Source organism: Sinohyriopsis cumingii, chromosome 2 (genome assembly GCF_028554795.1).
Source record: "Sinohyriopsis cumingii isolate HCF-2022 chromosome 2, ASM2855479v2, whole genome shotgun sequence".
Taxonomy (NCBI): Eukaryota; Metazoa; Mollusca; class Bivalvia; order Unionida; family Unionidae; genus Sinohyriopsis; species Sinohyriopsis cumingii.
The window spans coordinates 31132426-31160234 of record NC_142962.1 but is presented as its reverse complement, the minus strand read 5'-3'; the positions used below and the strand labels follow the sequence as shown (position 1 = coordinate 31160234).

General features: G+C 37.9%; 1 protein-coding gene across 2 annotated transcripts; it reads right to left on the bottom strand.

The window, feature by feature from the left end:
* LOC149804568 (uncharacterized) lies at positions 1 to 27265 on the bottom strand. 2 transcript variants are annotated; one of them, XM_089941634.1, is made up of 5 exons: positions 27147 to 27264; positions 14984 to 15147; positions 4989 to 5512; positions 1404 to 1473; positions 1 to 422 (listed from the first exon to the last, which is right to left on the bottom strand). In XM_089941634.1, the coding sequence occupies exons 2-5, from the start codon at positions 15080 to 15082 to the stop codon at positions 303 to 305; spliced, it is 813 nt and encodes a 270-aa protein (XP_089797760.1). In that variant the 5' UTR covers positions 15083 to 15147; positions 27147 to 27264; the 3' UTR covers positions 1 to 302. The 2 variants fall into 2 exon arrangements, with proteins under 2 accessions (XP_089797760.1, XP_089797767.1); XM_089941641.1 differs by lacking the exon at positions 1404 to 1473 and having other exon boundaries at positions 27147 to 27265.
* Between the last annotated feature and the right edge of the window lie 544 nt (positions 27266 to 27809).

The following is a 27809-nucleotide window of genomic DNA, read 5'->3' as shown; positions in this document are numbered from 1 at the left end:
TAAATTGTGTTCTTTATTAAAAATAGGTCTCTTTATTGGGAGGTGTCCGTAAAGATAGATTGCACTGTGATGGAAATTGTGTTCTAACTTCTAGCTTGACTGACAAGTGGCGTATATCCTAGTTTTTTTCCTGTATGTTCTCACGAATTTAGCAAAATTGTAAATACTGAAATCGAGTCTCAATTAATTTTATGACATAAATATTTGCATCACCTATAGTCTGGAACTGTTTTTCATGAGAAATGAAGTATTACTTAAAAAAATACATCAAATTTCGAGAAGACTATATGAATATAAAATTGCTAAAGATCTTCGTTTTCGTCACTGTCGATGTAACCAAGTTTGTCATAAACAGGGAAACTTAGTCTGTCTTGCATCCTCGGACTCGGAGAAGCACGTCTAACTTTCGTATCAATGGATTCCTGTAACATAAAAGAAAACCTCATGTTAAATGTTGCTACAAGTGACACAAGTATCACAAATACCACTAACTGTCATAAAGTGATACCGGTGTTTGTAACATTTGTTTCCTAGGTAACTCTCACAATATGGGCCAACGTAACACTACAGCAAATACTGATATTATTAGATTTTATGCAGACGTCGTCCTGTAAGCGCCACAAATTATTGCAATAACCAACAACGGTAAACGTCAAATTGTTTCAGATACATTTGTTATTTTATGCTAGTGGTTACAGTCTGTCTATCTATATATCTATTTATCTAGCTGTCTATCTATCTATCTATCTGTCTGTTTGTCTCTCTTTTCCTTTATACATTATAAAAAGGACGAACGAACAGACACCAACTGTTTCTGTTTGTGACCCTTGTTCAGCCTCACATTCTTAGAATATTTGTCTTTGGTTTTCATACTCGTTATTCGTTGATCCACTGTAATAGTTAATAGTTTGTATCTTGGGTATACAGCAGTACTGCCGTGAATGTCATAAATTTTACGACTTTTACCAGCGGTAATTGTGTCGAAAAATATCAAATAGTGAAATTTACCAGCGACTTTGCAAGCAGTGCTAGTGCCAAGAGATGTCACTTATGACATGTACAGCCGTTTGTGCCATTTTCATTCTCTACAGTGCGATTTTCAATAACTTTACCAGTGCAAATATTACTAAACGTTGCCTATAAATAGGCAACTTCTTAAACTTTTGATATAAAATGTTTAGCCTATTCGAAAGACTGCATCAATCCAATAGTCTGTTTCCCTGCGTTGTGCCATCAACGCTGCTTTGAATTCATCTAGTATGTAGTAGCCATGTGACATGAATTGTATGCAAAAATCTGAAATATTCCTCAGCCTGCTCAACTGAACCTGAAGTTTAAGTTTACTGTACCTGAATGGCCTTTACTCTATATCACAAAGTGCAAAGTAAAGTTAGATCACTCACCTCTATAGGAATTTCCGTTTTAAATTCTTTAGTTTTCCTCCAATAGCTTTTGCCAAACTTATTAATTCTGCTTTAAAAGATAAAGAAAATATGATCATGATAATACTGATGATGAAATACTATTCCTACTCCTACTTCTGCTAATAATAATTTTAGTACTACTACTACCAAGATGATGATGATGATAATGATGACGATGATGATAACAATATTACTAGTACTATTACTACCACAACTACTACTACTTCTGTTAGCTATAATTTTAGTACTACGTTTGCTACTACTCTACCTCTACTACTACCAAGATGATGATGATGACGATAATGAAGACGATGATGAGAATATTACTACTACTACTTCTGCTAGTAAAAATGTTAGTATAAATTTACTACTACCACCAAAATGCTGACGATGATGATGAAGATGACGACAACGATGATGATGACGACATTACTATTACTATTAATAATTTGCCCGAAAACATTTAGTACTACTTTTATTACTTCTTCTCTACTACAACTAATACTACCAAGATGATGATGATGATGACGGTGATGAGGATATTATTACTACCAATATTACCACTACTATTAATACTACTACTTCTGCTAGTAAAAATGTTAGTATAAATTTACTACTACCACCAAAATGCTGACGATGATGATGAAGATGACGACAACGATGATGATGACGACATTACTATTACTATTAATAATTTGCCCGCAAACATTTAGTACTACTTTTATTACTTCTTCTCTACTACAACTAATACTACCAAGATGATGATGATGATGACGGTGATGAGGATATTTTTACTACTAATATTACCACTACTATTAATACTACTACTTCTACTAGTAATAGTGTTAGTACTACATTTACTACTAGTGTACTACCAAGATGATGTTGATGTTGATGACAATGACGATGATGAGAGCGACATTACTACTACAATTACTACTACTTCTGTTAGCAATAATATTAGTACTACTTTTACTACTACTACTCTACTGCTACTATCAAGATGATGATGACGACGATGATGAAGACGATGATGAGGATATTACTACTACTACTTCTGCTAGTGATATTAGTATTAAATTTACAACTACCACCAAGATTCTGATGATGACGATGACGACGACGATGATGATAATGACGATATTAATAATACTAATACTATTACTGCTAATGCTAGCAATAATTTTAGTACTACTTTTACTACTTCTATTCGAATAACCACAACTACTACTACTATTACTACTACCAAGATAATGATGATGACGTTGATGTCGATATTACTACTAATAATACTACTAATTCTGCTAGCATATCTCCGGTGACTTAAGTGGTTAGAGCGTCTGCATCGGATGCGGGAGATCGCGGCTTCAAACCAAGGCCGAATCATATCAAAGACTTATAAAAATGGTACTAGCAGCTACCTCACCAAGTATGTCAGGACTGGTCGGTCTGGTATCAGGGTAATGTGACTGGGTTGGACATGATACTACATGTTTGCAGCACGATGTCCCAGTGCTAGACATCGCTATAAACTGGCACACGGCAGACATCATAACAATATGACTGAAAAATTGTTAAAGTTACGTCAAAAATCCAAATTACCAAAAGAAATTTCTGTTAGTAATATTTTTAGTACTACTGCTACTTTTACTACTAATAATACTACCAAGATAATGATTACGAGGACGATGATGACGACGAGGACGTTATTACCACTACTATTGCTACTACTACTACTACTGCTACTAATAGTTACAGTACTACTTTTGCTACGACTACTAATATAATGATGATGATGTTGACGATATTACCACTAATATTACCATTCCCATCCTTTGGTTCATATTCTGATTTCAAGTGTATTCGTGTACAAAGATTATCGATGACCATGGACGGTCGGTTTATATAAGTGTTTCCTGATTCCTCCAGCTATAACTAATGCCTTCACCTACCCAATGTGGGTTTCAATATGAGGAAATAAATGTAGGCGTATCAGCTTTTCTTGGTGTCTGATGCAATCAACACAGTTTTAAAATACCAGTTATTTCAACCCGAGAGCAAGTATGACTGTTCGCCAAAACATTTACTTCTAAAAACATACAATTTTAGAAGCACTCCTCTGTTGACAGAATGAGGTCTTTGAGAATATTGGAACTTTACAGGCGCACAGGTGGAGTTTTGTAACAATTGTGTCATCAACCTCCCATTTATAGAAATTATTCATCGACTTTCAGATCTATTCTAGATTCATACCATCAAGAATGTTCATGCATAAGGTAAAACAACTGTATGTTTTGGCATAACGGCTTCAGCAAATTCGACAATGTATTTAACGTTTCAATTACACAGACAGAAATATAATAGATAAATCTAACCTGACGCTTTCGTCCTTACGCTAAGGACATCGTCAGCAGATTAATGTGACTGTCAACATCTTTAGATGGAATGGAGAGCGATGTTAACAGATTGTCTCAGCTATGCGACAGGTTGTAACGCACCCATCCCTGTTCATCGTCAGTTTGTGCGCATGGATGTAAATCGATTCCTTAACCCACCTACCTCACCCCCGCTCGAACCAGGCTTGTTTTGGATCTATGATATTTACGGAATTCCAAGTTATAGCTAAGACCACAGCAAACACTGTGGGTGCTATGATACCTCAGTTCAAGCTCGCTGAACGGGAACGGGGGCCGTTACAACCTGCCGCATAGCTGTGACAATATGTAAACATTGCTCACCATTCCATCGAACGATGTTGACAGTCAGTAGAGGTCACATCATTCTGCTCATGAAGTCCTTAGCGTAAGGAGGAAAGTGTCAGGTTAGCTTTCTCTATATTTTTTTTGGGTAATTGAAAAGTTAAATACCTTGTCAAAGATAAATATTACTACACAATTAAGCTTTCACCAAAGGTTTCAACAAATATCTTTAAGATATGTATAATGAAGACCTGGAAGCATATTTTGGTGTCATAATTAAAACTAAATGTTAGATAAAACTTTTGAAATATTTAAAACCTATATACATCTACTTTAATCCAATGATAATGTACCTAAACATATTTCCTTTTCCCAGATCGTAATGCTAAATAAGGAATGACCGGTGAATCCAATCTTGTATAGACAGTCCCATAAATTGTCAACATCGGAAGGCAAACCAATGAGAAAAAGGGACTGCATTATACTTAGGTGTACAATTAACAATGGCGGATAATACCATATAAAGCTTACAATGGAGGCTGCAACCTCAGTCGTAAGCTATACCATATCATCCTACGTCGATGCGACGTTTACGCTATAAATGCTACTGCATGCTCTCTTCGTCATTGACTTACTCGCCGTCGTTGACAATTTAAGCAATATGACATGCAGGGTATGGATATGATCAGGATGTGGGAAGAGTCCGACATCTATGGAAAACGCTGATGGACAGGTGACACGTATTTGCACCTTTATCCATCAAAACACCCTTCTTGTCATATATTACGTAAAGTTCGAATTTTTACACACTTGTTTCGAAAATACTGTGTACAACAGCTTTGTATATACGTTAGTTTAAACTTACTTGCGTTCTTGAAGATAAATAACGTGTACCAGAATAACAATGATTATGAAAGAGGACAAAGTTAGGCAAATCACAGTTAGAGCGATTTCGAATGGTTTTTGCTCAACTTGATCTGTTGTATCTCTTGTATTTTCAGTTACAGTATCTAATGGTTCTTCGAAAAAACAATCATTGTGGTTCATGCGATTTATCCTTCTTCCAGTATTTAAGAGATTTCGGGATAGTCCCCATTTCTTGAAGAGAAGCATCTGCATACAAGCACTGTCTGGACAATGTTTTTCACAATCGTTGAAAGATTCGTTTAAGATGTAAGCTTTGGGATTATTCCTGTAACAGAAATCCATAATGTACGCTCTCGAGTCACATGATAAATTTTTACCAATGCTAAAATCGCAAACCAGGCATAAAAATCCAGGAGGCGGACAAGGTACACCCACAGTACTAAAGAATTTGTCGTGTTTTGCTTTCACTTGTGCAAGTGTAGTGTCATATCTGTGGAGGTCACAAGTATCCAAACACGTGGTCTGTTAATAGAAGATAAAATATAATTCAACAATATATAAAACATGTTTGAAATAAGATTTCCGGTAAACACCTAATAAAACTTCAGCAACAGGTGCTATTCACCAGCTAAATGTATTGAACAATAGACTTACGTATACATTCCTTGTTAATATGGTATAGTTATCACACTAATCAAAAGGAGGCACTCTTCTAACAAAATAGCTAATTCATAAAATGGATTTTTCAGTTAGCTGATAGTTCGTCAAACAAAAGCAATGCAAAATCGTGTGTTAAGCTAATCTACATGATAAAAGGCCATCATAAGTTACTCGCCTCATTTGTATTACTGCAGTTGACCTTCTAATGGGGCATACATTTGTATTTTGACAACATGTATCTCAGCTAAACTTTCTAGGACTCTTAAAATCTTGTCCACGAGAGCAGATCTACTGAGATTACTATGTTACTCGTTACAGAAATCACATGAGGTATTAATTATTGTAACATATATATTGCTTTTAAATTAAATATGTTGCCTCTTTCCCCAGTATACGAGAAGGGAGTAAGTGCACGCAACAAATGCGCAGCTGTTGCTTATCTTCAAGAATTTCAAAGATTTTTATAACATAAGCTTACATATCAAATTTAATAAAAATCTATTCACCAATATGGTCTCTATATAGGCAATGGTGCAAATTATTGCAAATCAGAACCCAGATCTCCCCATTAATTTGCATATGTTTCTTACATAAATATTCATCTTAGTTCTGAGTTTATTTATACATTCCATGTTTATGACAGAGTCGAGATCTGGCAGCAGGACAAGCCCCTTCTCTCAGGCCCATGATATATGGGTTGTTGTACCAAATTTCCATTTTATAAAAGTATATTATTGTATATTTATCTTCCCCGGGAGAAGCGTACAAGCGTATGTTCATTACAATTGTCATATGATCTGCTCAACGATTTTTGGAATTGAAAAATCTTCAGCACAAATTTTTACAATGAACCTAACTAGAAATTTTGTGAGAACAGGACCAGCATGTAAAAGAATTACCGCTGATTAGCGCGATACATCTTTCCACATATCACACGACCACAGATTTTAAATGTATATAAAAGAATCTCCGTTCTGAAGAAAGTAATATTTCTTAGTCATATTTAGTTCTTTTTTAATCCTTTATATTAACAGCTAATTTTCAGTTGGGTATATAATTCTTTTCATTTTAACATTATATTAGTGCAAGCAGTGTTAACAATAACTTTCAAGTTAATTATTAGCAGTAATGTCACAAGTCGGCTTAGGCTTGGAGGCCGAAAATCCGACATTGTAACACCTCAGTGATGCCAACCTAGACCTTTTTCAAAGAGACCACCGGTATCCACTCAAAACTAAGATAGTCGATTTCGGGCGAATTTCTCACGCAGCCATACACTATTCTGCTTAATCAATTGTGAAAAGTCAGTGCAAGTCTGGATATTGGCGATAGAAGACCGTAGGAAGCTGAAGACTAGACTGCGCTCCGAGTGCCGACGTTGTGCGCTCATTAAAAAGGCGGGACGTTAGTTCTAGGGACTTCGGACGACATTGGACCAAAGGCTTCTGAAGTAAAATATCTTCACCAGAATCTCACTTCCTTAGTTATAGTTAAATCCTTTGTCAGTACCTCTGTATGCTTTTTCAGTGCGTTGGGGTGGTGGAAGACGTGAACACTTATCGCGTTGTCGTTGAAGGGCTTGTGAATAGATTTTGGGTAGTTTTATTCTCCATATAAGCTCGTAGCGATCGGCTCGTGATTTCATGCTGAAGTCGAAGTTTGGAACGCTTAGCGGTTTGACCCGCGAGCGCTTTGTAATTGTCTCTCAGTTGCTTCATGTACTGCTGAGTGGTGATGATCTCTCATCACGCTAGTGCTTTGTACTCGTTGGCGATCTTGCAACGTGCAGGATGTTTTTTGGCCATCTTCTTGAGGTCTCCTCTGACTCATGCAGAGCGGCATTATATCTTTGATAGGTACGTGTAACGATCGAGTGATGCTCTTGAGTCGACATCAAAATAATGCTGCTGATTAAAAAAATCTTTCCCTGAATCTGCAAAACATGGATACTGGGGACGATTCAAGTCTATCCTTGCGATGATATAGATACAATATAATATAGTACCTTATTTCATTTCTTTAATTGCTTGTTCATTTCTCATTTCTTTAATTGCTTGTTATGTTAAATGTAATCTAGTATATAGTACAATGATTCTGCGTGGGACGCATAAGTGCACCTGGTTACCTCAGGGCAGTACGGAAATGTGCAACAAGCCATACATGAGAGAGTACTGCGTACAGCATAATGCTCTTATCAAGGGTGAAAGTCCTGGAACGAAACCCTGGGTTGCCAGGAAGGTGTTTGAAGTCAGTTCCATGTGTGTCAACGCCGCGGTGGACGAAACATTCGGGCGATTAAATCTTACTACGAAAGAAATAGAACTACCCAGAGACCCCAAAACCATTCAGCGTTGTTCAACGAGGTTCTGACCAAGATTAAACATGACTAAAGAAACAGTGCAGGAGAAAGTGCATCCCGTGTTCAGTCGTTACGAAACTAACACGGAGGGAGAGGTGCTTAGCGTACGCACTAAAAGTAGGCATGTGTGGAAGTTTAGCACTACAGGTTACTCCATCGTTCATGTGTTTGTTAATAAAATTAGGCTACGATGTACAGTCATCGTTTTGTGTCTGAAGCTCATCGGTGAGTGGTTCCCATGGGATATTCCGTCATTCATCTCAACGGAGATACATCGGATAATCGATTGTGCAACTTAGATATAAGACCTGACAAATGGAAACACAATATTTAAGAAAACTCTGTTTACACAATTTTTTTTATTTATTGGTAGATCTGTATCTCAGCTTGAGGAGTTCTTCTCTATGCATGCAAAAGATGCAATGCTTGAAAAGGAGTTCTTTATTGTAGACGATGAAGCGCGTGTCATTGTCGTAGAGCTCCTTCTGCTGTTTCGCCGTGAGCAATTCGAGATCGTTTCCTATTCCCATTACTTTAGTGAGTTAGAGATACACGTTGATGTCTATGTTGAGATGGAACGCATTCACGATAGCATCCTCGAGATCTTTCCTACTTTCCACGAAGAGGTAGGTGAGATCTCGCGTCTGATCTACCACGCCATTTGTCATCTCTACATCCTCCATCTATACTAATATAATTTTAGGATCTTTATAAACGTTATTTTCACTCATGCGTTTCACGCTGTGGTGTCTGATGAGATGAGATGTTCATCGTATAAGATCTTCACGACGCTGTCTCAGGATAACTCCGAACGTTGATCTCGCGTGAGTTATGCCTTTCCACGCGCTGCTCCTTGTGTTTTGGTCAGCATCAGTTCGATCGTCACAGAAACATTATTTCGTAATACCATTGCGATGGTTTCATGGATGCAAGATAACGTCAGTCACAAAGACCTCGTCATCGTCAGACATCTTTTATAGAATTAGGTCTCATATTTTTGTCAGAATACTTTTCGAATCGGCTTAGTGACTTCAGCCCACACTGGTTTCCTACTATGTCAACGATGAGGTCGTCGATGAGGTCGTCGACGGTTCTTATCTCGTGAATGAGCCATGACATGTCAACGGGAGCTCCGCGGAGTTACAATCGGATTTTATTGAGCATTATATGATAGGACAGCATCGTATGCTCAGTGATATGATTTTTGCCTCCAGTTGAAGCTCGAGTAGTTTCATCAAGGTCTGCCAGGCCAGTCCAGCTCCGGACAAAATCAACATCATCTGCTTGGCTAGTACACCAGTGTAAATCGCTCCGGTGGCCGTCAAGGCAAGAGAGATCATTGAAGCGACTCTCAATATACGTGTGTAACGTCGGCACCAATGCTTGTACACGTAAACTCTCTGATGGTAATAGCGGTAATACAATTCTAGCTCGCAGACAAATTCTCATCGATGTAGTTAAAGTCAAGGATGGGCTTCTATCTGACTCGATTAAACTGTGCAGAAGGAGTTCACGTTGTGGAAAGTTTTCCTTTGGGAATTTTATGTGCACGTTAATTTTATCTTCGTCGATCTCAGATAAGTTTAGCTCGAATTTATTTTAGCACGTCGGATTGGAGTACCAGGACGTGGATACGATCCTGTCAGTGATTACACTCAACGCACCGGCGGTGGTGATGACGTAAACAGCAATGAGGCTACCGTTATAACAGCAAGGCTATGGAAGAGCTTATTAACGTGATCGTGTCTAGCATACATGGAAAGATTGAGCCGGATGTGACTGCGGCATCCTACACGTATTTGAAAAATGTTCAGCCAGGCGAAATTGAAAAAAAGCTGAGTAGTGTTTTTCAGAAATGAAGCTTTTTTCCACGAGAAAATTTTTTCAAGGTTCCGAAAGGATCTAAGGAAATTTTAGATAAAATACTTGACCTAGAAAAACATCGAAGCAAATATTGGTGCCCGTGGGTTCACCGAGACATAGACTTTATGATTTCGGCGACATCGAAATACACTGGGCTATCAATAATGAGGCTGGTGATCCCAATTACGTGTGTTACGCATAACATCCTCAGACCGATTCATGACGCTAGACGTATTCAATGGAAAACTAAATATCCTTGTACAGAAAACTCTGTTTTCCACACCATGCCCAGAAAAATATCATCCCGATGACGCAACGGTAAGAGAATAGCAGATGACATCATTGCCTTTGACAAGACTATGGCTTCCACGTTATTCACTTCCGTCTTGGCACCCTTAGTACTGGGTGCAGCCACATGGGCCGTCACTGGAACTACTAAAATACAGTGATTGGTCGCGAAAAAAGTTTCTAGACGACCAAAACGAGCCACCAGCCACAATATCCGTCATCGAAAAATAATAATAGCATTTCATTTAACGTTATATCATCGTACGTTCCAGTCCATACCACGTTGTATCCACAGCAGAAAAAAAGTATCTATGTGTCAGCCACTCAAAAATGACCTGCATCCATCCGCCTGAAAGCGTCGACATTCCTCGGACCCTATCGGCTCATGCTGACCCATCGTAAAGCCACTTCTGTCGCTAAACATAAATCAGTTCGGCAAGGTATCGTTCTGAACTTTACCGTATCTTATCTGTCCTAACAAGAAGGATTGATAGGACCTCTGTTAGCAGGGATCGCTGGATTCTTGCTGCCAGGATTGCGCGGCCTCGATAAAGGACTACAGCTTCCAGGAACCACGAGGGGAAGAACATGGAGAAAAAAACGGTCTTAAGCAACTTCGATTTCGAACATCTCTGAGGATAAAGTGCTCCCCATTTCGTAGGGGTCTTCTCTAAAGATCAACTTCCTGAAAAGATTAACTTCGATGACAGCTGTGTCATTAAACTACACAGTTATTACAATGAGCAGGGAACGCACTGGGTCGTCATCGTCAACGATTCTTATTCAGACGATGTAGAATATTTTAATTCGTTTGGTTTACTTGGTCTCAATGATGTCGTAAGATATCTCTACACCGCGCTTGAAGGAGTGGTCTATAACTCAATACAACTTCAAAAAACATCGACGATAGCATCTGCGGATGGTGCTGCGCTGAATACATCCAAAACATACATGAAGGACACTCTTCCGTCACTGCTTTCCCAATAATATCCTCTCTTTATATAAAAATCATAATCTCGTGGTGCCTGAAGTGTAAAACCAAAACGGGAAGCGTTGACCCCATCGAGGTGGTCAAACAAAATAATCGCTTCATGATCGATTAAAATACCGTAAATGGGACTAAAAAAGCACACATCGTCTCCGGTAAAGCTTAGTGTCATGACTTTGTATACCACATGCATAATTGCAGACACTACCAGTTCGATACGAATTGCCAAGACCTTCGCGTGGAAAGAGATTTGTGCGTTGGAGACTGTACAAGCTGTGGATATCGACAAATTCTCGGAGGAGTTATGGATCTCCATGCTCTCATAGGAAGGCTTCCTAAACCTCGTGGTGAATGAACTATGCCAGGACATAAATATACAGGACCAATGGAATCTATTAGAATCACAACTGGATGAAAAGGATCAGGCACTACCAGGTCATGGGACCTACATCGGTGTCGATGTCATCGCGATGCATCACGGCATCTGTTACAGAGATCGTCCCGACGATAAAGCGGAATACGATTAAGTCATGCTGAGGAACTAAATTAAGCCAAAAAGTCTCAGGAAACGGGTAGACTGAGCTCTTGTGCGAGTCAACATTGGCACCAAACATAAGTTAGGCGTAGGCGTGGTAGATAAAATGAAAAAGTCAGCAGAAGATCTTTGGGAACTGAAAGTTCTCGCATAATAACTTCATTAACCAGCGGACAAGAATTTTCCACGAAGCAGAGTCATCGCAATCGCGGCAGACTAATTACGGTAGGAAGATCCCATCGACTTGAGAGATTAGAGTGCGTACAGCGATCACATCAAATATCCCATGACGGTTATCGATACGTTCAGCAAATATGCATTGGTACTTCCTCTGAAAAACAAAAAGGAAAATTCTATCGTCGAAGCGTTTGATGGCACTGTAGATTTACGAAAGCCCAAATGAAGTACGGGCAGATCATGGTAGTGAATATTATAACAAAACCGACTCAGATAGGCTTCAAAAAAACTATTATCTTGTACTGCTCACCTAATCAAATCAAAGTGGCCATTGTAGAGCGGTTTAACAGAACTCTCAAAAATCACATGTGGAAGAGATTTAATAGCGATACACCCCTGCCCCGATACTTAGATTTTTGCCAGAAATCGTTGACCAATGCAATCACACCAGGCACGGCAGCAATAAAATGATTCCAAAGGAAGCATATTTGGTCAACAAAAAACAACATGTCACATACGCCTTAGTTTTTAGATCCGAATTCAAAGTAGGTCACCATGTCAGAATCAGCAGACAAAAAAGTGATACACCCCTAACTGGACTTTTGAAGGTTTCGTCGTCGATACCATTCAAAACTAAATTCGTCACCTTCACCCTCAAAGACTATTCAGGAGAACCCATACAATGTTCTTTTTACGAGCAGGAATTACAACAAAATAAAAACATCGCTCTTCAAGAGGTGTGTGTATGTGTGTGTGTGATATGGATTTTTAAGGTAGCTTTAGCAATTTTTCAGTCATATCGCAACGATGTCTGCAGTGTGCCAGTTTATAGTGATGTCTAGGACTTGGACATCATGCCGCAGACATGTAGCATGATGTCCCGCACAGTCACATTATCCTGACACGAGGCGGACCAGTCCTAACACTAACCTCTTAATGCTAAGCGCAAGGCGAGGCAGCTATTACTATTTTTGTAAGCGTTTGGTAAAACTCGGCCGGGGATCTAACCTACGGCTTTTCGCATCCGAAGAGGACGCTCTAACCACTAGGCTACCGGAGCGCTCGTCAAGGGGTCTGATATCCTGAACGATTCAAATCGTGGATTTCCACAGCCTCTTTGACTAGTGTGCATCAGACAACGCCTCTGAAATAATCTTATCATACGAATCACCTTTCTAGAGACAGATTTACATTTTGCTGCATGCTCGTAAAGCCCCAACTTCTCAAAGATGCGCTTAAACACATACTCAGACTTTTATGGATTTTATACAACCTACCAGATGAACTCGAGTCACTTTATTCAGCCAATAATAAAACTAATTGTGCTGAGACTCTGACAGATACAAAGGCATCAGCTTATCCATTGCTGTTTGTACTGCTGCACCAGAGGCTGATGACTATGATTATATTTCACGCATTCCTCGTTCTCCTCTTCGTCACTCTCCTCACAATAAATCATCTCAGATACATAATGCAGATCCTTATTCGCATACGCTATCAACTTCTTCGCACGTGTCATCCATTTCTGAGCCGATTCCACACTTAACTCAAACACCGGATCATTGTTCTCCTCACTCAGTCCCAACTTGTCTACACTCCAGGGATAACACGGAAGAGACGTTATATTACAGATCATATCTCTAACACAATGACCCTCCTAGGGACGAAAAGAGCCAGGGGGTTACTCAGTGGCCCAGAACCTCCATCACTCAGTAGTATAGATCCACGGGAGACGTTTCTGGCAACTCTTTTATTACGTAGTGATACAGGTGGCCTAGAATGCTTCATTTTCTTATACTACTAGTCTCATTTTCCTATGACTGCATGTTTAACGTTGTGCTAATAAATTCTTCAAAAGTGTCACCTTAATTGCAATTTCAACTGATGTAAACTCTGACTCGGTTCCCAAAACTCCATGAAGAAGCCTTAAACTATACCGCGCTTCAGATGCACCGAGTTTAGCTAATTTCCACCGAAACGTTTAGGAGGTTACAGAATAACAAACATATGGACATACATCAAAGGTCTCTATGATAATTCCGAAGTTTCTTAAATTGTTGGTGTAAATACATTACTTCTTTGGAGCAGTGTTTCTAAATATTAATGATATGTGTGTTTATTGTTTTTTTTTTTCGTTTGGTTGTTTTGTTTATTTGTTGTTATATTTTTACTTTCTCTATTTGTTGGGTTTTTAGGCTGTTGCATCCGCAGTAATCTCTTACAAGGTTATACGGCTTCTGCAGTATCGTTGTGTTATAATACCGCTCGTCTCAGTGTTTCATTTGTTAGCACATTTACTTGATATATTTTGTTCCAAGTTACACTGCTGTAAATACATAGTTTAGGTTGAGTCAGCTCCGTATATAACAATCATGTTTACGGTGGTTGCAGCCTCAAAAAATGTCTGTATTATATGCTATGTCTTATTGTTCAATTTCTTAGCACGTTTACGCTATAGACTTTGTCCACATAGTTATGTTATGCTGTAAATACATAACAACTATTTGGTTCACTAATATCATTTATGTTCAATACAAAGTCACGAAAGTGGCCAGCATCAAACACAAAGAAACATATCATTAACAACGAGATAGCATATTACAATTATATACGGGGAGGTATGATGGGGTGGAGGTGGGAAATAATTCTACAGGAAAAGGAAACACGTCCGCACCCCAGAAGGAAATTGGCTCAACTGACGCCACAGGCCCAAGCAGAGAGAATCCCTCCGCGCGCTGCCGGAGCGAGAGCATTGCGATTGGCTGGGCAGAACACTTGATTTAAAGCTTTAAATAGATTGGCCCTTGACAGCGCGTTACACGACAAATCTGGCGGGAAATTGTAGACCCAATCACACATCCCATAAATGTCCTTACGCGAGCGTAAATCGTTATATATATATATATATATATATATATATATATATATATATATATATATATATATATATATATATATATATATATATATATATATATATATACACATTGCCAACTTACCAATAAAAGAGGTGAGGCAAACACAATAACACAGCAACGTATTAAAGAAAATGAGAAGGATAAAAATGAAAGGGAACTATATTATAAAGAAGACGAGCAAGTACACAGAAAAGATTTAATGTACCTTTTTCTTTGGATTTGTGTCTGCCACGTTTCCTACCAACAGTACAATAAATATGAACACCTGAAGAGCCAGTGGATTTGATCTTTTTGATTCATGCATGCCAACCTAACGACGTACTTTTCCGTCATTTCTGTCAGCTAGCCAACCAGTCCATAAGTCTGTAACTGTAATCGAAGAACATGCAAAATAACAAAGAACTTCCAATTTACCAACATCCACACACGCATACCTACTTCTAGACACACACACAGGCGCACAAACACTCATACACACACACATACATTGCTATGACTCAATGGTCTTAAACTAAGTAGCAGAAAGAAGTGAAGCCTACAGGTTCAGTCGAATTAACAAATAATTTACTGCTCAAAGATGCTAAGTGAAAATTTAAGAGGAACTTACAGTACTGTGAAATCCGAAATAATCCAAAATATTTCATCACAAATCCAATGTTAAGACTGTTTCAAGTAATCCAGTGTTGAATGAGCTGATGTACCTATAGTCTTGAATGTGCTACTGTACCAACAGGTTTCATGCATCACAATGATATGACCCAGAATGTCTTTGAATGGCTTTACAATTGTCCCAAAGTAGTGTTTTAGTCCAAAAGATGTATGGGTGCTTTGTAATTCCAATGAATATTTCGAATAAATGATTACTTTCAAATTATATCTGAACACAACCGTAAATGATTCCACAGAATGAACTCATCAGAAACCTGGAATCATTAATGTTTTCTTCATCTTTTATATACTAATTTCACTTGACCAAAGACACAATATAATGCCAGGACGTAGGTTATTTTAGGTACAAACTTAAATCAAATTGTAAGCAATTTCAATTTTACTTCAACTTTTTCAGTTTGTTAATAAGGATGAGCCTTGAACTCAATTCGATATAAACATCTTAAAACACATAACAACTGTCAGGTAGGGCAAGCTGAACTGTGATTATGGTAACAGAAATAACATGGAATGTAAATAAGTTTCATGGTCTCCGGCATTAGAAAATAATTTCAGGAAAAGGGACAAATAGATCAGTGACTTCATCCTTGATGATAATCCTTGTGTGTGTGATTTTTATTTTTGTAACATAGCTTTGACGATTTTTCAGTCATATCGCTGTGAAGTCTGCAGTGTGGCAGTTTATAGTGGTGTCTAGCACTGTGGCAATATGCCACAAAAATGTATCATCATGGCCCTCCCAGTCACATTATCCTGACACAAGACAGAACAGTCCTAACACTAATCCATTAATGCTGAGTGCCTAGTGAAGCAGCTATTAGTATCATTTGTGAAAGTCTTTTCTTATGACTCGGATGGGGTTCGAACATCCGACCTCCCGTATCCGAGGCGGACGTTCTAAGCACTAGGCCACCGGAGCGATGATGATGATACAGCCTTGGCTGTGAATTTTTATATACGATATTCCATCAGACTGGAACGCATAACTTTTTCTGCAGTTTATCTGTATGCATCAAAACTCTTTTATGAGGTATAGCAAATTGTAAACATTAAAAAACACTGACCTTGATCTTGAGGATACTACCCCAAGTCTGGAATGAAGTGGATGTTTAAAAAAACATGTAACAAATTTCATCCATGATCTTAAACAGCTCTTCAATTATAGAGCAAAAGATAAATGTGGTGAAACATAAAATATTGACCTTTGACCTTGACCTTCAAACTTGGATCCCCTATACGGTATGCAACGCACCTTCTACTGATGATATACTGTAAACCAGGTTTTAATTATTTTCGTTTCTGTGAATGTGAAAGAGCTAGGCAGCTATAAAGGTGCAAATGAGAGTGTGAGGAAACGCAAAATATTAAACTTGGCATTGACTTTGAATTTAGGACCCCTAATGGTGTACGCGACACATCTGCTATTGCTGACGTAAACGTATACTAAATTGCATCTTTTAATCTCAAAAAGATCTAAATTTACAGAGTGTAAAGGAAAATGTGATCTGAACATAAGATAGAACAGTGACCTTTACATCAAAGACAGGATGCCCAATAGACACCGCAACACATCTGCTGATTATTTTGTAAAAAGATAGGATGCATAAGACAACGCGGCACATCATCTAATGATGGTGTAAAAGGAGACAACCTTAAAACTCTAAAGATAAAAATCTCATAAGTTAAGTGTGGAAAACAAAGTGTGCTGAAAATTCAAATATCAAACGGTGACCTTGACCTTAAAAATAGTGTTCATTGTGCAACAGATGAGAAACTTTCTAGGTATGATGATAACTTAACCTTTTGTCATCCCTTGATTGTAAACTGCTCTAAAGATATAGATCTGAAAAAAGTCAAATGTAAATCTTAAACTATGATGCTATGACCTCGAACTTATATATAGGACGGCCAATGTGGTTGGCATCGTATCTTCTATCAGCACAAGTATGTCATTTAGTGCCTATTGAATTGAAATAAAGTGCCTTGCCCAAGGAAACAGTACGGTGGCTGTCCCAGGTTGGTCCAATGGCAGGATTCAAATCCGCACTATTTCGGGCGTGAGTAAGACACGCTAACCAATCGGCCACTTCAATTAATATACATAAACACCAAATGTCATTGCTTAACCTCATAATGCTCTCCAGAAGGGAACGTAAGACCGAATCTTTAAAGATCGAAACGTGAGCATACGTTTTCAAATAGAACTCCCAATGCTATATGTGACTGACCTTCCAATGATAGAATATAGGTATGCCAAATTACATATTTTAATCTCAAACAAATATAAAGTCACATAGGTGACATAAAGGTGTCATGATAAGTCCAAATACTGAGCAGTAACCCGAATGTTAAAAATAGAAACCTCAACGTGGTACGCAACATGTTTTCTGTTGCTGACTCACAACTATACCAATTTGCGATTCTCGAACGCCTTAAAAAAATCAAAGAGCGTATAGAAACTTGCAGTGCAACACTTTAAATATTTAACTTGGACCAAAACCTTGATGTTTGGACCCCCTGTGGCAGGCGTGACGCCTTGTAATGATGATGTACTAATATAACAAATTGCATTCCTTAATCTCAAATCTATTGAAAGTTAAGAAATGGAGGGAAAGTGTTATGGAAAACTTACAATACGGAGACTTGCCCTTGAAAACGACGATATGAATCCTAATGTGGTGTGCAACACACCTTCCAAAAACGATTGACAAGCATTCTAAATAAAGTTTAACTCTCAGTATGTAAAGTAAAGGAGCAACTGTGTCAGGATAAAGACCATAAACAGCCTTGCACGGTATCTCAAGAAACACAGCGAAAAGAAGACGTCGGTGCTTTCAAATATTGAGCTCGGTCGATATATTTGAAGCCCACACGAACAACTATCGCGGTATAAGAGGTTAAGCGTAGGTTACATCCTTACTGAAACCAGTTGGAACCTCCTAGCCTTCAAAAACCGTCACCGCTAGATGAACATCCAGTACATTTGTAGCAAGTTTTCGAGTCAGTGAACGTGTTTGTGGAAGGCCCTGCTCTCAATATAAAAGAAAGCAACGCACAAACAATCGGTGTCCAGGTCCCATGTGTTTTTACTACTTAGTTTTTCTCAGCAATTTGAGTTTCAAAAGACCATTTGTTAAACCACGACAAGGATGCTTCTTGCATCCAGAACCTGGAATATGATATGGAAGAAATTCTAAAGGAGTTTTGTTATACGGCAGAGATTTGAATGGCTGGTTATAATACAAATGCTTCCCAGAAAGTCACAGATTGTCGCATTTGTGGCGAGAACGAGGTAGGGAAAATTTATGAGACCACTGCCATATACATGATATGTACTCTGGCACCGCCAACAAAGCAGGTGTACAGGTTGTGGCAGCGAAAAGACAAAAAAGCTTGATAACCTACCTTTACGTCAACACGACTTATGATGTTGAGTTTGCGAACTGGTATATTTTTAGTGGGTCAATCACCCCGCAGTGGAATCCATTGCGACCGACGTATCCAAGGACTACACCTTTAAAGTCGACATAGGGTACCCTTAGAAACTTTATGCCGCACACGCACAGCGACTATCCGTTTCCTTTACTAAACAATGAGCGAAAGAGAGGATTGGTTAAGAGGCTATCGGCGTTATTTAGTAAATAAACTCGGGGGTGGGGAATTGGCACAAAAAGCCGAAGCTAGTTCCCAGCCTATACAAAAAGAGCACTATGTGCTTTATTACTAAAACCTCCAGCTCTGTACCAAACATGGGATGCGCGTCAACAAGATTCTGTGGTTAAAGCGCGAGGATGGAACGATGGAGACTACCGATTACAGAACCAAGAACTAAAGCAAATATCAAGTTTATTAAAGACTTCTACAAGCTGATGAACACCCTGTCTTTGGAAAGATCTTGTAAGGCTTAAAGGTAAAAAAGACATATGCATCGCCTGATTGCTCACTAAACGTTTCAGTTGTGGAAATAGCAGCAAACTTGTTACTGTTAAAAGCAGACCTAACGCTAAGTAACCATATATATGTACGGAGCAGAAAATTCGCTTTTTGATCAGTCAGCTTATATACTGCGTCTACTACAATCAGATGAAATCGCACTATGGTTTTAATTAGAACTTGCTGTACACAGACACCGACAGTCTGCTGCTGCCAATCAAGAACGCTTTCGTCTGCCGGTATATGAGCGAAGATGCCCATCTTATGAATCTAGTGACTATCATAAAGAGCAACCGCTCCACAGCACAACAAATACAAATGTCGTAGCCATGTTTGGCGATGAATAACCTGAAAGTTCATCACCAAGTTTGTCGGACTCAGCCACAAAATGTAATCCATACTAGTCTAAAGCCACCTAGCCAGAACAGAGATAAGCCAAGCGGAAGGCATAACGAGGACAGACATACGAGCTGGCATGATGCATCATCATCTCCACGCATATTGCCCTTAGATAGAAAAAATGATTTCGATACTCCATGACCGCCATTTGAAGCGACTACCAGAAAATGCGGTATCATACACAAACATGACAAGTATTATTCGGCTGGACACCAAAATGTAGATTGTTTTCGGTGGTGTTACGACGCAAGCATATGGCCACTACATCTACGCACATCAGCAACACGCGTGAGCAGAGGAGTACGCAATGGAACTGATTGGACTGGGCCATGGATTATATGCCCTACGGTGGCAGCTTAGTTCTACTAGAACTTATAGTTCCTCGCAAACGAACTTATACGCAGAGAAATACTACCATCTCATATCCAAGTATAATCAATAATCATGTAAGAAAGTTAGTTCCTATGTACGTTGTTTACAAATGACCTTTAAAATCTACAACCATGGACAAACGTTAAAAACACTATATAGATATGCATAACACCTCCCCTAATAAAGAAAAAGAAATATTTATACTATAAATCTTTCATTTACGTAGTTGTCAAAAATACATATTCTATAATAATAATAATAATAATAATAATAATAATAATAATAATATTATTATTATTATTATTATTATTATTATTATTATTATTATATAGGAAGATGTAATTTTAGTGATACAAAATAAGGCATAATAGAACTTTTAAACAAGTGAAAGTGCATCTACAGTCATATTAGATTTTCCTCTGATGTGCCTACTTCAATGTTGTATTTAAACATCCAACTCCAGATGAACAATCTCTTATTTTTGTCTCTCATTTTATAAATGAAATTAAGGAGGTTTTGATCACTGAATAAAAAGATTGGAGAAAGAGTTGAAATAATATATACATCATAGTGTTGCAAAGACATTATCAAAGCCAACCATTCTTTCTAGATTTTTGAATAATTTCAATGGTGCTTGTTTAGTTTTTAGGAGAAATAGAACACTGAATGATTGATATCAGTTTTGTCTTCTTGAAACAATAATCCACGAACTCCTACATCACTTGCATCAACATTTATTTTAATTGACTCAATAATAGTCTAAACAATCTGAAAGTACTGGTGCACTCATAAGTCCTAAGTCCTAAGTAGGGCCTTTAATTGATCAAAAGCACACATACTTTGTCAAATCAATGAAACGTTATTTTCTTACTCAAGACATTGGTCAGTGGTTCCGCAGTTATGGAATTTTTTTGCAAAAATTTCCTTTAATATCCAACATACACAACAATCGCATCAGTTGATTTTACTGTTAGACAATGGAAATTTAAAGATAGCCTTTCCTTTAACTTCTACAATTTTAACTTGACCGTGTCCCACAATATATCCTAAAAATATAACATAAGCAAGAAAAAACTAAATAAATTGTCAAATTTGCATCAGTGAGTTAATCAAACAATGTTCGAATGGTTTTCAAGTGCTCCTTATAGCTGTCATCGTAGATGATGGCGTCATCGATATAGTACATATACCAATTATCTAGACCATATGTTATCATGTTCATCGAACGCTGGAATGTTAATGGAGAATTTACAAAAGCACCGTGTTCGACGCAGTACCAATGCCAGACATAGAAAGTTTATTTTCAAAGATGGCAGGTTACAAATACATCTGCAATTTAGACCTTACCAAGGGATATTGGCAGATACCAATCTCTGATAATGACCGCGAGTTAACGGCATTCGCGACTCCCAAAGGTCTTTATCAATTCAAAGTCATGACTTTCGATTTAGTCAACGTCGGCGAGTCGTGCGTTCGTATCACGCGCAAACTGTTAAACGGTATGGACAACGTCGACAGTTTTGTAGATGATATCTTTGTTTATACATATACCTGGGATGAACATGTTAATGTATTAAGGGATCTTTTCGATAGACTTCACACTGCCAATCTTACAGCTGGTCGCACCAAATGTAGTATAGAGTATTTTAACCTAAAATGTTTGGGATATCTTGTAAGTGGACTAGGCCAGTTGAAACCTCACCCAGACAAAATAGGAGCAATCAGATATGCACCTAGACCAGAAACAAAGAAACAAGCAAGATCTTTCCAAGTTTGATTGGGTTTTACAGGAAATGTGTCACCAATTTTGCGGCTGTTGCCAGCCCATTAACAGATTTGACTAGGAAAGGGCAACCGAATAAAGTTCCCTGGGGTGTGTGCCAGGATAAAAGCTTTTAACGCTTTAATTCAGAAACTTGTAAGTGCACCAATCTTAAAGTTGCCAGAATTGAACAAAACGTTTGTGCTGAGGACTGATTCGTCCGATACGGGTCTTGGGGCTGTTTTGCTACACAAGCAAGAGGGGATGAAATTGCCCATTGCTTATGCAAGTAGGAAATTGCTCTCTAGAGAGCAAAACTACTCCGTGATTGAGAAGGATTTCCTAGCCTTGGTATGAGGCATAGGAAAATTCCATACGTATCTTTCGGGAGGGAGTTTACATTACAAACGGATCATCAGCCGTTCTTATACTCGAACAAAGCAAAGGTCGCCAACGCAAGATTGATGCGTTTGCTTTGCAACCGTATAGTTTCCTAATCGAGGTGATTCGAGGGTCAGAAAATGTGGGTGCAGATTATTTAAGTAGGGTGTAATTAGCAGATCATTTTCGTTCATTATTCAAAATTGAATATCTTAATAATTGTTTATGTTCACATTCCGTTATTTTTCTAAGTGTTACCACTTTTTTAAGGGAAGAGGTATTGTAACGGATTTGTATAAATCGTTTTATTTATTAAATACATGTACTCGAGTTTAGTTTTTTGCGTACAATGATACCCGAGGGTGGTTTATGTATATTGTAAAAAGATTTCGAAATAGTGAGTTCGGTACATCTTATGCCGCACGTGCGAAGTGCTTTCGATGGGAAGAACCGAATACTTCCAGCGCACAGACAATGTATTGCGCCATCGTCTATGTATAAATGCCTTAGCGTAAGACTACATCATTGCATTATGGAACATCTTGTCAGTGAGCGGTCTGCTTGAAGGACTTACACATCTTCAGCTGTAGAGCTGACCAGAGTGATCGGAGTGGTCGGACTGAACAGAGTGATCAGAGTGATCGGAGTCGTCGTGGTACAAACTGTAGAGCTAACCATAGGAATTGACCGTAGCAGCTGTGAAGCTGAACCATAGCAGCCGTAGAGCTGAGTAAAGTGTTGCTGGTCGAGTAGCAGGTGATCGGGCGTTACTGACCGATAATGGTGGGCGCTGATTGCTTGATTGACTAACCTCAAATACTGTCTGCTTGTGTGACCAGTGTGACTGGTAGTCAAGTGAGCTGGAGACGGAGTATGTAATTCCATATATGTAATCTTTTAGCCGTGGGCTAATCTTTGGGGTTTGTAAAACCCAGTGAGTTTTTGGGACTGTAAAAATAGTTTGTACATCTATCCCTTTCTTTTCATCATTTTCACTATTTGAGTGAATACATTTTTACTATATGAGTAAAATACCACAGTTTTACTATTTGAGTAAAACACATCATTCTTTCGTTGTGAACTCAGTGTGAATCAATCAACTCTTGTTCTTGTGCTGTGTAAAGTCATTTATTTGTATTTTTATTATTTAGTTCGTACGGATTTTTTTTAATTGATCTCATATTTAGATATTATATACGCACATATTAATCATAATTGCTTTCTCATTCAAGTCATTTATCATTAAATGTTGTGTTTGTGTCACCATCAAAATTGTTCTGTTGTAAATCCGAAATCCCACCCGGTTATCTTGTTACAACTCCACTCAGTCAAAACTGAAATTAAGGTCGATAAGAAATTCGCGAGACATGTATTTTCGTACTGTTGATAGAGTTCTGGCTTTCTTACCTATACCTCATTATCGTCTTCAGACTATGTCTTATGACCCTTGTACAATTGAAAAGAAAGTGAATGACTTAAATTATATCATTAACACTCCTTGGAGGAGGAAACAGAAATAACTTTGTCATATAAATATTTTAAAGGCGTAAGTTGATAGAGATAATCCTGTTAATCATTGAATTAGCTTAGTTGTATGTGTCCCACACAGTGATGATTTAAAGGATGTTATGCATAACATCAAAACCCTTTTCTTGATGGCCCTAAGTTTATCCGTATTGGATAAATCTAAGTCCCTGTCAGCAAAATTTGCAAATTTGACTATAAATGCTCTTAGAACAGGTTCATTTCGATTCCTATATGGACTTCTGTGGGCGTTCGAACGATACATGTGTTGTCAAGAATTTCATCTTCTCTTCCTAGATCACTTACTATATTTTCGCCATATAAAATGCTTTCTGCTTGAAGAGCTTCTTAACAACAAATATTAGAAGATTACACTGACTCTCGTGTTTCTCCATAAACGTAGGTTTTTTTTTTCTTCCAACCTTCTATTATTCTACTCGATTTGATATCTTAACTGCTTTGCATTCTTGTTGTCCAGCACATTCAGTTTTTCTAATTGGAATTCAACTCTTTCTTCTGTTTCATTCGTTCTATTTTTTCACTACCACCGTATTTCATTCTACTTCTTGCATATTTTCTTTTACCTCATTCGTGTCCTTCTTTACCTCTTCTTGACTGATCCGGTGGCCTGGTGGTTAGATGGTCCTAATTGGAAGCGGAAGGTCGTGGGTTCGATCCCCGGCTGAGTCATACCAAGGACTTACAAAAATGGTACTAACAGCATTAAGAGGTTAGTGTTAGGACTGGTCGGTCTGAACTCAGGATAATGTGCCTGGGTGGGACATCATGCTACATGTCTGTGGCATGATACTCCAGTGCTAGACATCAGCATAAACTGCCACACTGCAGACATTGTAGCAACATATCTGAAAAATTGTTAAAGCTACGTTAAAAAGTCCTAATCACTCTCTCTCTCTCTCTCTCTCTCTCTCACACACACACACACACACACACACACACCCCCCTCTTCGTTGATACTCTTCTTCTCGGCTATTATTTGGTCACTTGGATTTTGGAAGCTCTGTTCAATGCTTACAAGTCTTTTGGAGAGCTTATCATCCAACAGAAGGCGTAAATTTTCAGGCTGACTTCAATCTCAACGACAGGCATGGTGTCCAGGGTGCTATATTCAAGTGCTGTTTGATACTCCTTGTTTTCGAGTATCCCTTGTTGTCTTTTTAAGAGCATTGTTCCCGATATGGCGTATTATAATTGTGTTTGTATGTTTTTAATGTGACTGGCTCAAACTTAAAGACAACCGAAATGAAATCACTATTGACAAGTGAACGTTTAGTATGGTCTGTATCTAAACTTACTCTGCTAAATTATAATACATGAGGGTATTGGTGCTTGTAATTACCGTCCTGGAAACAGGTGGTATCCATTTTCTCATAATGGTCTCATGTTTAACAAATTAGCAAACTAGTATTTTTGTTTGGCTCCGCAATGAAAATAACTGCAGGTACTTATTCTGTGGTATTGTTTACCTGACGCTTTATTACCTATTAAAGAAGCGTAGCAGGATGATACGGTGATATTGGATATAGTGACAGAAAGGATGTTTTTCATTTCTTACTCTTACTTATCCCCAGAAAGGAAAACTCACTGCCAAATACATTCATAGGATCCTGTATCCCTTTTGTACACACACACACACACACACACACACACACACACACAAACACAGACACACACACACACATATATATATATATATATATATATATATATATATATATATATATATATATATATATATATATATATATATATATGTGTGTGTGTGTGTGTGTGTGTGTGTGTGTGTGTGTGTAATTTATATATCAATTTGAGTTTGAAATTCAATGTACAATATGAAATCAAATATCATCAGAACTATCGCCAACGATGAATTGCTACATCTTTCAGATTGGGGGAAAATGGATAAATGGACAAGTACTTAGATGAAGACAATCATCACATTTTTATAATTTCAGAATATACCAGTGTAAGTTTTTTCTCTGCTAGATATCAACAGGGCAATATGGTTTATAAGATGGGTTCATGTAAAGATACATGTAAAATCTGTACAAATAAATAATTACAAAAAGACGCATCATGCTGTACAAATTTAGGCACTATGTAATACAATGTGTATCAAATGTCCAAAACACATATGTTGTGGTGCAGGATACGTATATCCCCGAGTGATGTTATTCACAGAATAAGCATGCTACAAAACGCATTGGTCTTTATTCATTGGTACATACATATGATAGTGATTGACAGCGATTTGCCTACAAATGTACATAGTCAATTCGTGTCCAGTGTGTATGTACCTTCAAAATAGCAATATATGTGGACCAGTACGAATAAATTTACCTTAGAAAAATAAATAGTATTATTAACAAGGAGAGCTCAGAATAAGCATATACTTGTTGATCAATCCTTTTTATGTCTTGTTCGTCTTTATGTTAATTTCCACGATGTCTTCTACAAAGAAATAATATGTAAACCATGTATTTCCACTATTACTTTAAGAAAAACGAAAGAGTATTGGTTGCATAATGTATGGAAAAATGTTATGAATGAAACTTTATGGGAACTAAATACGATAAATATTCAGTATTGATCGGCAGATTGTTTGGCAGATTGATTATATTTATCGCGAATGTTTACACGGGGTTGTTTATCCACACAAAGTATAAACTGCACCTGTGCTGTGTGTATCAGCCAGGTTTACTGAGTTCACCTTGACCTAGTCATACAAATACATGTACATGTACAACATAGATCACGCAAAACAATGCAGCCCATAGTCAGTCTTACACCAGCGGTGTTCCTAATACAATCGAGATAGGGGATCCAGTCCCATGATGATTGTTGTTGTTGTATGGTTTAACGCCATTTTTCAGTACAGGATATGCATGGCGGCCAGTATTAACGGTGAAGGAAGAACCCGGGAAGAACCACCGACCCACGAGAAGCTACTGGCAAGCCTTCTCACATTCTCACATTAGCCGAATCCTAGACTCGAACCCACGCAGACAAAGGCGACATGGCAGTGATCCGTAACGGAGAGCGCTTTAGACCACTCGGGCACTCGGGGCCCCAGTCCCTCGATGGATGGGTTTAGGGAGTTATTTCTTGTATCACATGTTCAAGCATAGTTTTTGTTTCATTGTATACACTAACTGCATAACGTGCTGTGTCTTAAGGTTCCCCCAAATGAATGTTTCGAACGGTAAAATATTATACCTCAAACTAATTCTGAATAATAATCTAACTTCATGCCCATACCTGTACGCTGTACAAAACGGCCTTGTGTATAAAATCTGAATTACCTTACCTGATGAGTATATAAGACTGATCACTAGCTCACCACTAGTATGTCGACAACAAATATGCCGTTGGGGTAATCGATAAGACTTGTACACGAATGCACAAATGCGTTCATGATATTTGTAGGGGACTAAAATGTACGGGTGCAAAATAATGCATACAGTCCATTATCACGTGATAGTATGTGTTTAACAAAGATAATAATTCTTAGCACGATTCATTTTGAAAGCACAGTTAAAAAAACAAGGTCTGTCGTTTGGAGATAGGTACAATATGCTAGTAATGCACTTTGGATGTTCAATAATATACTTCTAAAAGATAAAGATTTTACAAACGAAATAAAAAAAGAAATACAGATGTTTAGAGAAAATGGTAACACTGATATAATTAAGGAGTGGGAAAATTTAAAAAAAAGATTTAAGGAAATTAGCGATTAAATTTTCACAGATTAGAAGTAGAAAACCATAAATGGAAAAAGAAGCGATAAAACTACAACTAAAAGAAATAAACACAGCAGAGCTAAATATGAAATTAAATAATAGAATGGCGGAAATATTGGAGGAAGAACTAAGGGGCAAAGAAATTAGAGCAGGAAAATTTACAGAAGTATATAAAAAGGCAGTGGATTTATATATGAGGGAAGAGATAAGAAAGGGCGGAGAAAAAATTC

Coding starts and splice junctions, on each gene's coding strand:
- LOC149804568 (XM_089941634.1), bottom strand. CDS start 15,082: ATGCATGAATCAAAAAGATCAAATCCACTGGCTCTTCAGGTGTTCATA. Junction 5,513..14,983: donor ACACAAATCCAAAGAAAAAG/GTACATTAAATC, acceptor TTCTATTAACAG/ACCACGTGTTTGGATACTTG. Junction 423..1,403: donor AAACGGAAATTCCTATAGAG/GTGAGTGATCTA, acceptor TTTATGTTACAG/GAATCCATTGATACGAAAGT.